The sequence below is a fragment of the Cicer arietinum genome, chromosome 6 (assembly GCF_000331145.2).
Source record: "Cicer arietinum cultivar CDC Frontier isolate Library 1 chromosome 6, Cicar.CDCFrontier_v2.0, whole genome shotgun sequence".
Taxonomy (NCBI): domain Eukaryota; kingdom Viridiplantae; phylum Streptophyta; class Magnoliopsida; order Fabales; family Fabaceae; genus Cicer; species Cicer arietinum.
The window spans coordinates 13,233,516-13,246,882 of record NC_021165.2 but is presented as its reverse complement, the minus strand read 5'-3'; the positions used below and the strand labels follow the sequence as shown (position 1 = coordinate 13,246,882).

General features: G+C 29.8%; 1 protein-coding gene across 1 annotated transcript; it reads right to left on the bottom strand.

Moving 5' to 3' along the window:
* Positions 1-962: 962 nt before the first annotated feature.
* On the bottom strand, positions 963-4,487 carry LOC101513820 (uncharacterized). The gene is made up of 6 exons (XM_004504704.4): positions 4,123-4,487; positions 3,645-3,856; positions 2,643-2,960; positions 2,421-2,495; positions 2,148-2,222; positions 963-1,709 (listed from the first exon to the last, which is right to left on the bottom strand). The coding sequence occupies exons 1-6, from the start codon at positions 4,337-4,339 to the stop codon at positions 1,155-1,157; spliced, it is 1,452 nt and encodes a 483-aa protein (XP_004504761.1). The 5' UTR covers positions 4,340-4,487; the 3' UTR covers positions 963-1,154.
* Positions 4,488-13,367: the final 8,880 nt, after the last annotated feature.

Sequence of the window (13,367 nt, the reverse complement as noted above, 5' to 3'; positions counted from 1 at the left end):
ATTAATTCTTAGTCAGTTGGTTGAACCACAGTTTTCATTTTTTTCAAAAATAATTTTTTTTATTAGTCATCCGGTTCAATCCTCGGTCTGGTATTTAAAACATAGTCTCCAGGGTATTTATAAAAATTAATTCGAGAATCAAACTTATGTAGGTATATAATTATTTTTACCCCTAGCTAGACAAAATATGCCTTGGCCAATTTGTATTATTGATATTTGTATGATAAATTCTGTCTTTGAACAGATTTGGGAGCTAAACTCCAATGGGACCCTTGTAAATAGTTACTCAGGTCTTTGTGCAACAGTGAATTACGTAGAAGGTGAACTTTAGTGCATATGTCCCACGTTTTATAACTAGTATTTGTTGGAGCTGTATAATTTTTCTTTCTTGTCTTTATTACTCATAATGCAAATTGGAGTAATCAAGCGGTGGAACACATGTTTATGATAATGTACAGATTTAAATAAGTTAATACAAACTAGTCAAACAATATACAACACATGCTTCATGAGATTGTTCAATATTGGAAAATCACTAGACTTTGAGTTGGATTCCTATACATTTCTTACAGAAAAATTATTTTATTTTTAATTAAAAAAACCAACACAGTACATTACCAAATAACACTTTATGCTCACACAAGTAAAATTTGAAAAAGAGTGATACAAGTAAAATTAGTACCAACAGTTAGCAATTTCTGCTCACACATACTATAACTTAGCTTCTCAATATTTGGAACCATTCCATTAAAGTAAAGATTTTGCTACATTTGTCTCCAACTCAGAACCCCACATTTTAATATTTTGGAGATCTTAAGTAAATCTCACCAATACATTTGTCTCTAAGCTAACAACACCTTTGAAAGTGCTTATAAAAAAAGAAAGAAAACAACACCTTTGAAAATGGTATTAAATAGAGACCCTATCAAGTTTCCTAGATTAAGAAGTTTGAGAGTAGGAAATGTATCAAACCCATCAAATTGAATAAAAATAGATATCTAATAAGTTACACAAAAATGTCACAAAACTGAAAGAAAAAAAAAGGCATATGGGTACACTGACCTCCCTATAGTGAAAGTTATCCTCTTGGACATACAAACATACATTGCCTGTCTAGTGTAATGGTTAGCGACAGGAACATCTACCGATGAAGTCTAAACATATTTTCCTCTGTATTTAGGCTTTGGATCCTTACTCTTGTAATCGCCATCCTCCATTAACTGAGCATGATCAATTGGACTGAAAACTGCAGAATGAAGATTACCCTCTTCTAGCCACTTAACATGGTTCTCCCTAAATTCAGCGTGTTTTAACCTAGCTGCCTCGTTTATTTCCTCTGTGTAAGGACCTGTTTTGACCATTGTCAGTAATACCCTGCAATACCGTGAACTTAGGATCTGCTCGGAAGAAGAAATCAGTTTGAAACACGGATGCTCCGGGAAATGGTTATGTGCAGACTCTTCTTCTCTCAATATAGGATAGAAAAACACAAGCCTGCCCCCCATTACAAGCATCTTGGCAGCAAGATCAAGTAAATCGTGTACACACTCAACTAAACTGTAAGGTGCAGTTGATGGTATGTGATCTGTTCTTTTGTCATCAGGAACAATGTAAGGTTCTACAGCCCCCTTTAGTAGCTTTCTACCACCAGATTTGCGTCCACCGGCTCGTACTCCATAAGGAGGGTCACATATTATCGCATCAAATACCTTATAAACAGCAAAGTTCAAAAATAATTCAAATATAACGAATAAACTTGCATCCATTCAATTTATTTTTGCACTTCACAGTTCACACGCAAATTTTTGCTTATAAACAAGATTAGAGATAATGCCCTCTGTTATCTTCCTAAATACAGTACATATCAACTGGTAGCAAAACTTCCACAATTTACAAGTAAGTTAAATAACAGAAAGCCAGAATCAGCAACACAATTACTGAAAAGCAAGTAATAAACAACAAAACATGTTTATTACCTTTGATAATTTTTTAGTTCGAACAGGCAGAAAACAATTGTTGATATTGGAAAAATCTTAACTTGTGTGTCGAGACATACAGAATGATAGATGCTCTCCTTTTGTATTGGAATACAAATTTACAAACAAAAAAACAAACAAGAATTGTTTTTTTTTTTCTCCAAGAATTACCTCTTTTAGCCCAGGACGCCACGGAGGAAGGTTGTTGTCAGCTCTTAAAAGACCAACTGGCATTTGCAATCCATACTGCAAAATTTACAGCATAATAAGTTTATCAGAATGGGATACATATCTCGATGTATGCTTTATTTAAGTGGTGCTAAATTCCAAGTGGCATAAAACAAACGATTACCTGCTAAACATTATAAGTGGTGCTAAATTCCAACTATACAAACGATTTTTATACTGGCATAAAACAAGTGTAAGAATGTTTGGTACAATTACCTGCTTAAAATTACTCCAAACATTACAGTCAGGACCACGTCCATCACGTACAACCCTAATGTCAATGTCAGCACCCTGAACAATTTAGATAAGTTATTGTTAAAGAAAATCATCTGCATACATATTGACACAAATTTTCCTAATCGAAATCAAATGTAAGAATGTAACAGAAGGATGGGTTGGAAAATAAAAAAACAAAAGTAGAAAGAAGGAGAAGCAGACCATGGTCATTGCTCCAAAATGAGCTGCTGCAACAAGAATACTTCCAGTTCCAACAAAAGGGTCATAAACTAGTTTACCAGGAGTAGCCAATGCTTGGTTGGCCATTAGAAAGGCTATTTCAGCATCCATGGCTGTTGGTCCAAGATAATTACGGCTTTTCAACTGGTATGTGGGTAAGAGCTTCCTATCAGCACCACCGATTTCACGAGCAAAGAAGATTCTCTTTTGGGCAACTGGAGGAAGACCATTACTAGTTTCACAGTTATCAACTTCTATTAGCCAGAAGTTGTGATCTGGGTTTCTCAAATTTACCCGTCCCTGCAAACAAAGTCACCAAACAATGATTGATAAGAAATACATTCTTGCATAAGTATGAGTTTTTCAAACAGCATAATAAATAACGAGAAATTTCATTTATTGTAATGCTTCTAATTTCAAAAAGGGACTCTATGGCCATATTAAATGAAAACAAACGAGGAGAGCAAGATGCACAGAGGAAGAAAAAAATAGTTAAATAGTAATTGACAAATTAGAAACTTCAAAAAGCTTGATGAAAATTAACCTGCAAAATCCTGGTACATATTGTTGAAAATTCAGTTGACACTACCAACATAATTTTGGCAAACAAAGGGGAAGAATCATAGAAAGCACATAATTCCGGCAACTCTTCACAGAAGTTATAATGTAGATTTCAACATGCACAGCCCAAATCAAAAAATATTGTTTCCTATGAAATGTCAGTGAATAGAAATGACTCAAATTTCATTTTCAATAATTATACTCAACCTACAGATCTACCAAAGCCCAAAACACTAAAAATGTCCCTTTGCACCACAAAACATCAAAAGTAAGCATAAAGTCAGTAGTTTCCTCCATACAAGGAAGTATCCCAAGTTTCACAGTATTGTCCCACTACTACATAGGAGTGAACTAACAGTCTCCTCAATCATAATTTTCCATGCTAAGAGTATCAATACAAAAAATCAGATTAAAGACACATACCTTAAAAGGGATATAAGAAAGCCCTTGAATAAGTTCCTTTTGCTCTTGGAGACTAATGACCCTCCCAAAAGTGTCAACAGTAATCCTGAAAGTACTGTTAGATTCCAAGTATGGTAACTTTCCCTCATCAGGGTAACTCAATACAGAATCCTTCAACTCCTCATAGCTACCCCCTTCACCCCATAGTTCATACATTCCCTTCACAAGTATACCTACATAAACATAATTGCCACCCCACATAAAAAAAATAAAAATTTAAACAAACCCTTAAAATAAAATAAAGATTTAAACAAACCCACCAAACAAAAAATTAAAAATTTAAACAAACAAAAAAAAATTAAAAATTTAAGCAAACCCACAATTTTTTTTTTAAATTTAAACAAACCCAGAAAATAAAAATGAAAAGCAATTGAAGGACTAAGATAAAACAATTATAAACAATAATAAAAATGAAGAAAAAGAGAAAGTGAAAACTAACTTCGGTTGGCAATGCTACGAGCAATATGTTCAGAAGGGAGATTGACTAAATGAAAAGGAGAATCAGGGTGATGATGGAGAGGGACCTTCCATTGCAATTGGGAATAAACGTCGTCGTTTAGGTTGTCCCTAAAAGCTCCAAAAAGTTGTGCTAAAGATTCAACTTCGGGTTTTCTGTAATCCAATAATCTGTGGTAGAAAACGCAGAGATACCACATGCTTTTGTATCTGTTTAGGAAATAAAAGAAACAAGTTTGATGTTGAAGAGCACAGAGAAAATGGTGATACTCCTAAACGGCTAAACCCTGCACAAACCCTCGCCTGAACTGTAATTCATTTTTTTTCCCTCGATCATGTCTTCAAATTAACCCTCTAGCCGTTGGATATAATGTATGTCACAATAATATGGATGGTAGAGATTCATAATTCGCCTGGGATTATTAGGCTTTCAGCGAAATACTTTTTTTAATTAATTATTACATGGAAACCATTTTTTAATACAGAAAAAAATTACACTCTTTTAATCTCCATTATGGAGAATCGTTGTAAAAAAAATTTATATTGGAGTCTTAACTTAACTATTCTTCTTTTTTACAAAGAAAGTTTAGATAAATTAGACTTTAGTGTTTTATTTGAGTTAAAATAAATTTTAATATTTAACAAAATATTAATAAAGATATTTGATAAATCATTTACTAAAAAAATCATTAAATATTTTAATATTAAAAAAGAATATTAAGATAGATATTTATGTAAATACTCTAAATAAATCATCACATTGATAATGAAATTTGAAATTTTAACTATTTATTTTTTGTATATTTTCTGGCATTTACATATTTTTGTTATCAATCATCATCTTATTTTTAGTTTCAGTTATTTCTGTAATTTAGAAAAATTGAAATGAGTTTTTTACTTTTATATTAGATTTTATCTATATTTCAATATATTTTTTAATGTACATTGTTAACTTTTGTAAAATAGAGCTCATTCGAATAAAAAATAGACTATGTTGGTATAAATTAATATATATTTTTTTTTTTTGCAAAATTGTAATTAATAAGGGCCAATTCTAAACAAAAAATATAAGACATAGATCTAAACGAAACTTTGAAAACATAAGTAAACAAACTTAAATTAGAAAAAAATAAAATTATGAAGTTCTTATTTTTTACAATAGCTATTTTTTTATATTAAAAATCATTTCTCATACAATCTTGAAATTAATATTGCTTTTCATGCCGAATTTATTAAGATCGTGATTTTTTTTTCTTGGAAAGATCGTGATTGATTTTGTTTTAACATTTAAGAAAAGTTGACATTCTTTGAAGTTGGAGTATATTTTCGTTGATTATTTTAGTTTTTCATAATTCTCATTTGATGTTGTGCAAATTTATGAATCTGAAGTTTAATTAATTATATTTAATTAGAAAATCTATTTTATAATTATTATATTTATGAAAAAAAAGACAATTATTGTATTGATACATATTAGCTTCACGTGGTCTTTTTAATTATGATTTAAAGCGTGTAACATTATACCTAACTATCGGTTTAAATAATGTATCTGTTGAGGGTTTGGTATATTTACCTTTTTTTCATTCTCATTTTGTTTATTCAATTATATGTTTGAATTACTGTTAATGTTTATCTCAACATAATTGAGATGTTAGTTATCATTGTGAAGGATTTACAATTCATTTTTTTTTTAATAATATAGCGTGACTTTTGCTAAATAACTGATTTATTGTGATTTGTGACAGTTTTAAAAATGTTTATGAGAGGGGTGAAATAAAATAAACAATGTATGAGTAAAAAAATATTTATATATAAATTATAAGAAAATTAAATTGATGTAGTGATTAACATCGTTGTTTTTTTAAAAAAATAAAATATTCAAATTTTTTTATTTAATATTTTCAAACTTTAATTTATATCTTGCTCAAAAAAATATAAATGAATTACAAAAATATTACTTTTAAATGTTAAATTTGAGACATGATTATGTTTTAAAATATTATTTAATTATAACATTAAAGTATAAATTTTTAGCATATATTACATAATATTATATGTTGTTTTTTATCTCAAATATAAACAAAAATCATATTTTGTTGTCTTAAAATATAATCACGAATTTCATTAATTTTTGACTTAGTACTATCATTATAAAAGTTCGACTTAAATTTTGTTTGTCTGTGCTTCAAGAGAGTAGCATTCCTCCGCGATCTAATGGTTAAGGCCATGTATAAAATTCTTCACGTAAATGAAAAATGATTTTGTATATCTAAATCTATCTCAATATACACATTAGCATATAAATGGTCAAATAAAAAATATAATTTTACATAGTAATAATAATTTATAGAAAATTAAATATGAAATAAATATAATTTTTAACGTAATTTTTTTTTAAATTGAAAGAATAAAAATAAGAAGACTTAATCTAATAATTTTTTTTATTATAATAAATAGTGGATACACCAGAAATCTTCATAGTAATACTAGAGATATCAATCAACAATAGACATCGCCAACGGTGAAAAACAAACAAATAATAAATAATTTTCAAAGTGAGTATTTTAAAATAACTCTCACGTAAAACTACTAACACTATATATTAAAATAACAAATTTAGTGGTAAAAATAACATACTAAAATTGTAGATTCGGAGAAAGTTTGCTACGCACCTGTTACCATCACCATAAGTCAATTTTTTCTTCTCCTTTTCTTGTTACTGGGCGGCTATTTTTCCCTCTATCCTGCGACTCATTTTCTTCTTCTTCAAGCGACACTATTCACATTTTATTTTATTAGGAATTTCAAAATCATTTTCCTTTCGCATGGACCAAGTCCAATAAATCACTTTGTTCCTTTTTTTTATTCTTTTCTTTCTATAATAATAATAATAATAATAATAATAATAATAATAATAATGATAATAATAATAATAATAATAATAATAATAATAATAATAATAATAATAATAATAATAATAGTAAATTAGGGAGTGGATAAAATTTCAGTTGCTGCAATGTATTCAACTTCAACAGTGGATAAAGCAACACACTTTTATAATATTGATTTTAAAGACACATCTCTTCTGCAAACGTCATCATATAACTAGAAGTAGATTTTATAGAATCAAGATCACCTGTCATATTTGCATCTGTGTAGCCATCTAACACAAGTTAACCACCTCCATATCATAAACACACTTTAGAAGTGCCTCTAAGGTATATGAGAATCCACTTCACTGTTTGTCAATGATCTTTACTAGGATTAGAGAGAAACCGACTGACAACTCCAATTGTATGAGCAATATTTGGTCTTGTGCATACCATAACATACATCAAACTACCAACTCCAAATGCATAAGGAACCTTCTTCATCTTTTTTTTTTTCACTTGTAGGACATTGATCATAATTCAACTTGAAATAAGTGGCAATGGAATTGTGTAAAGACAACCACAATTTATTATTCTTCTTCTTATCATGAGTAATTCTCATGACCATAGTTTACTTTGTAGGACCCAAGTATTTCATTGCAAAAGACTTATTCAAATATTTTATTTAGAGATTGAATCTTATTAGTGTCATGATCAAAAATCAACATGTCGTCAAAATATAACAAGAGAATAATATAATCACCATCATATAATTTCTTGACAAACACACAATGGTCAAACGTAGTTTTACCGTATCCATGTTTCTTCATTAAATAATCAAATTTCTTGTACCATTGTTAAAGTGCTTTCTTGAGCCCATACAAGCTTTTCTTTAATTTACACACGAGCTGCTCTTTACTTATGACTTTGAAACCATCTGGTTGCTCCATATAGATATCTTCCTCTAAATCACCATGAAGGAATACAATTTTTACATCAAGTTGTTCAAATATAACAAAAAAATAATATAATCACCATCATATAGTTTATTAACAAACACACAATGGTCAGACATAGTTTTACCGTACTCGCGTTTCTTCATTAAATAATCAAATTTCTTGTACCATTCCCGAAGTACTTGCTTGAGCCCATACAAGCTTTTCTTCAATTTACACACGAGTTGCTCTTTACCTATGACTTTGAAACCCCCTAATTGCTCCATATAGATCTCTTCCTCCAAATCACCATGAAGGAATACAATTTTCACACCAAGTTGTTCAAATTTTAGGTTTAAACTAGCTGCTAACTCAAGTACAACTCAAATAAAAGACATCTTCACCAAAAGTTAAAAAAAATCTTCAAAGTCAATACATTTTCTCTAATTAAAACTTATCCCTACCAATCTTGTTTTGTATATTGGTTGAGAATTATTCTCTTCTGCCTTTATCTTGTATACACATTTATTCTCGAGTGTTTTTCTACCTTTAGACAACTTTACCAACTAAAATATGTGATTCTCATTCAAAGAATTCGTCTCTTTTGACATGACCTTCAACCACTTTTCTTTATCAACACTTCTAATAGCTTATAGGTAGTACTCTAGATCTTCAATATCAGTGTTCATCGCATACTTGTGTTGATGATATCTTTGAGAAAGTTGATGTTCTCTAGTAGATCTTATCAACTCAAATTCACTTGGTGGCTCAGCTGTAACATGTTCATCACAGTGAGTAGGGGTGGGAATAGGCCAGGCCGTCCGTCAGGGGCCTATGGCCTGGCCTACATAGGGTCTGGCCTGGCCTGGCCTGTTTAATAAAAAGGTCAGGCTCAGGCTGTTTTTAAAGCCTATTTAATTAAATAGGCCAGGCTCAGGCTTATAAAAAAGCCTATTAGGCCTGACAGGCCGACCTATATATATATATATATATTATTATTTACTTCATTCTCTCTTTTTTTCTTTCTAATTTCCATTGCCCTATTACACATCAGGTATGTAAGCAACATATTATTCATAAAAAAACAATATTATTTATTTGCTACCTTTATATTTTATAACAATACTAGTTATTTGTTATCTTCATATATATTAGTAGTATATAAAACTTGAAAACCCTAATTGTTTATTATTAGTATTGAATATGAGTTTGTTTGAGAGGATTTGTTTAGAGGTAATAATTTGAGTTTGTTTGAGAGTATTTGTTTGACAGATAATAATAGGTGCGTTTCAATGAAAAATTTATCTTTTAAACCAAAAGTTGTTACCTTTATATTTTATAAAAATCAATACTAGTTATTTGTTATCTTCGTATACATTAGTAGTATATAAAACTTGAAAACCCTAATTGTTTATTATTAGTATTGAATATGAGTTTGTTTATTTATTTATTTATTACTTTTTAGTTAAGTGTCTAACATATATGTATTTTTTCTTTTGTTTTTGAAGGTTGATAAACAAGAGATACAAATCACCTTGAAGATTTGATATCATTTTTTTGTAATTCATTGGACTTTGAATGTGTTTTGTTGGATGATATGTGTAACTGTTTATGGGGTTCATTTGGTTTTATTTGTAATTTTTGAAGGACTTTTTAGAGTTTGTTAATTATGAATTCATTTTGTTTTTTTCTTTTTGTTTTATGGGAAGGTTGTTGCATTACAAACTTGTTAGTTATAATTTTATTAGATTTTATTATAATTTTATTAGTTTTCCTTGTATATAAAGGCCTAATTTAGCCTATTTAAAACAAAAATATAAAATATAACATTTAAATATTTTAATGCGAATAAGGCTTTTAAATAGGCTTACAGGCCAGGCCATGATAGGCCGTAGGCCAGGCTCAGGCCGAAAAAAAAGCCTATGATAGGCCGTAGGCCAGGCTTAGGCCTAAAAAATTCATCGTAGGCCAGGCTCAGGCCTTTCAAAGCCTGGCCTGGCCTGGCCTATTCCCACCCCTAACAGTGAGGTACATGATCATGAGTTACATTCTCATCATCTACTTGTACATATTCCCCACCAACAAAATTTTTTTGCAGAGGACTTAAACGTAACATCAATGTAACTTATGGAATTTGATTTGTGATTCTCAACTTTATCAAAATCTTTAATAGTATGGTCTTCAAGAAATATCACATATCAAATTTTGATAATATTTTTGTCAATCGGATCCCACAATCTATAATCAAATTATTCACCATCATAAATCGACAAACACACTATTTGGATTTACTATCAAGCTTGGACCTCTCATTTACTGGAATGTGAATAAAACACCAGCAATCAAACACTCTCAAATGACGATAATAGACACCTTTTCCTGTCCACAATTTATTTGGAACACCACCATCAAGTGGAATGAATGGAGAATGATCGATCAAATCCCTTTAATTTTCATTAATTCCCCTAAAGAATTTCAATAATTTTGCATGAGAAAACATACATCTAATTCTATCATTAGTCGTACGATTCATTATTTGTGCAACACCATAATGTTGAGGTGTCTTTGGAACAGTTTTCTCAAGTCTGATTCTATGTTATCTACAACACTCTTCAAACAGACCTCTTTATTCACCACTATTATCTAATCAATCATATTTCAATTTTCTTCATTTTTCTTTTTCAGCACTTGTCTGAAAATACTTGAAGATTCTAAGTACCTAGTCTTCAAATTTCAAAGGAAAGACCCACACTTTTCTAGAGTGGTTGCAATAAAAGTAACAAAATATGATGCACCACCAATAGATTTACTATCCATCATACAAACATCATTGTGAACTAAATCAATAATATTTTCCCTCATATGAGGACCAATATTATGAAAATAAACTCATGCTGTTTCCCAACAAAACAATGAGTGCAAATTTTTAAAGACATATCTCTCACAGGAAGAAAACTTTTCTTCACAAGTATTTTGAGTCATTTCTCACTCAAGTGACCACGGTGCATATGCCATAAATTAGAAGAGACATCTTCAATTGCATTCACTTCTTCCTTTCATAGCTTCGTAGGCATCCTAAAGAGAAAAATAGATATTTTCTCATTTGCAACCACTAGGGACCCTTTGGTGGTTAGCAAATATCACCACCACCAAAGTAAGTGTGATAACCCTCAATATCCAAGGCTTTTACTTAAATCAAATTAAGATGAATATCAGGAACATGTCTAACATTCTTTAATGGAAGCTTGCAACCAATTCTAGTTTTCAACTTAAACGTCTCTCGTACTGATAATTTTACATACTCCTTCATCTCCCATTTTTATCATGTCAAAATCATCAACACTATAAGATGAGAAGAAATCACGCCTATGAGTAACATGATATGAGGCACCCCAAATCAATAATCCAAGTTGATATGTAAGGTTTTTGGAATTATCATCACAAACAATGCAAACATTACTAACAAATGCAACTGTTGTTGTATCTTTATAATTTTTCTTCTCTTTGTCTTCGTCTTTTTCCCTTGATTGATCTCTCTTAAAAAATCTACAATTTATTTTTATGTGACGTGTTTTAACACAATGATAGCATATCACTTCTTTTCTAGTCATTGACTCGTCTATTGACTTGCTACGACTTTTAGAGTCATCACTTCTATGAAAGTGTCTAGCTTGATTTATCCCTCGTGACTTTGTAATTAGTGCTTCTGAATTATAGGAAGAACCAATTAAACCATGTTCCTTTCTTAATTCAAAACACTCTCTTTAATTGTTGAAATTTTCAACTTTCTACTCGGAGCTGAATTAACCAACTTCACAACAAGGACTTCTCAATTATTAGACAGGGAACTCAACAATAACAATGCTTGCAACTCATCATCTAATTTAATATCTGTTGTTGTCAGCTGATTCACTGTATTATGAAAATTACTCATATGCTCTGCTATTGAATCTCTATATTTGTATTTCATATTCATTAGCTTCCGAATCAATAATGTTTTATTTTGCACATTCTTTCGTTCATACAACTCTTTTAATTTCTCTCATATCTTGTTAGCATTTATTTCAGTTTCAACATGTGGATATACACTTAGATCCAACCAGTGTCTGATCAAGACCACTACCTTTGCTTTTCATCTTATTCTAGTCAGCATCATATTTACCTTCAGATTTAGTAGTATCACCTTCAATATGATTATAGAAATATTTACTGTATAACATGCATTCATAAGACTTGTATTGTGCTTGTTTATGATGTTTCTATTGTTAATTGATTTGCAAATTTCTATTGCAATAATGTAGTATTCAATTTTAAACAAAGAGCAATAATATAAAAAATTGCAATTTTACTATAACTCAAATGCCTAACTTCAATGCTTGTAATATCTTGTATGTGAAACTTATCCAATGCATATTGCATACAAATTTACCTTTACAAACAGAAAGGCAACACTAAAATTAAAATAAGAAAAAATAAACAAATGTATTAGTGGTATTGTGCAAGTGCTGGAACTATTGTGCTGGTTCAATTGCTCCACATCGAAAACATGGGAAAAAGCCCATAATTCCAACAACGGCTATCTTCCAACATTATATATTTGAAGTAGGGACAAAATAAGCGCCATTCTTCAGCCAAGGTTAATTCCACAATGGTATAACTTACCATCACCAATTCTCCACATGTATCATTCTCTTAAAATAGCTATTGCTATACAAATACTAAACAACTTTTAGTGGTACACAAAAGTGTATTAGTATATAAATATTGTAAATATCGACAATACATAATTTTGTACAATTTGTAAATTGTGTATAACAAATGGTATGCTAATATATTGTGATAATTTTTATAAAAAAATAGCATTTTTTTAGCGAAATAAGGCAAAATAATAATATGCTCTTTATAATTTGGAATTCACACGAATTGAAGAGACTTTATCTTATATTTTTACAATATTAAATTTATTGTTAGACTCATTAATAAAATGATATTTTATTGTCCCAACAAGCTCCACAACTCGTACATTTGCCAACTAGTAACATTCCTTATTCACTTGAAAAAAAAATTAATTAATTTTTCCTTAACCCAATATTTAATTGGTAAAATATTTAAACAAATTTTTTGAAAAGAATGTTGATTTTCGAGGAAACCTTAATATTTCAATTTAATTAGATTCTAATCTCTTTCCACTTATAAATTACTTAATTCGGTCATCTCGTTAACATAATTTAATTTGAATTTTTTACCTTAAAAATACCATTTGAAAACATGTTTATCTTCGTCAACCATGCAAAAAATGGTTGTATTTTGCAGTTCATTTTATGATATACAAAATATATTTTTCTTGTTGAAAAAACAAAAAAATAGGGAATCCTCCAAGGTTGAATTAATTAAAAATAAAAAACTAAAAGAAAAACAAAAAA

Bases quoted from the DNA above. Each gene is read 5' to 3' on its own strand.
- LOC101513820 (XM_004504704.4), bottom strand. From the start codon at position 4,339: ATGTGGTATCTCTGCGTTTTCTACCACAGATTATTGGATTACAGAAAA. The intron at 2,496-2,642 runs GTCTGCTTCTCC...TAAATTGTTCAG, and splicing joins ATTTTGGAGCAATGACCATG to GGTGCTGACATTGACATTAG. The intron at 2,223-2,420 runs GTAATTGTACCA...TAAATTTTGCAG, and splicing joins TTTGGAGTAATTTTAAGCAG to TATGGATTGCAAATGCCAGT.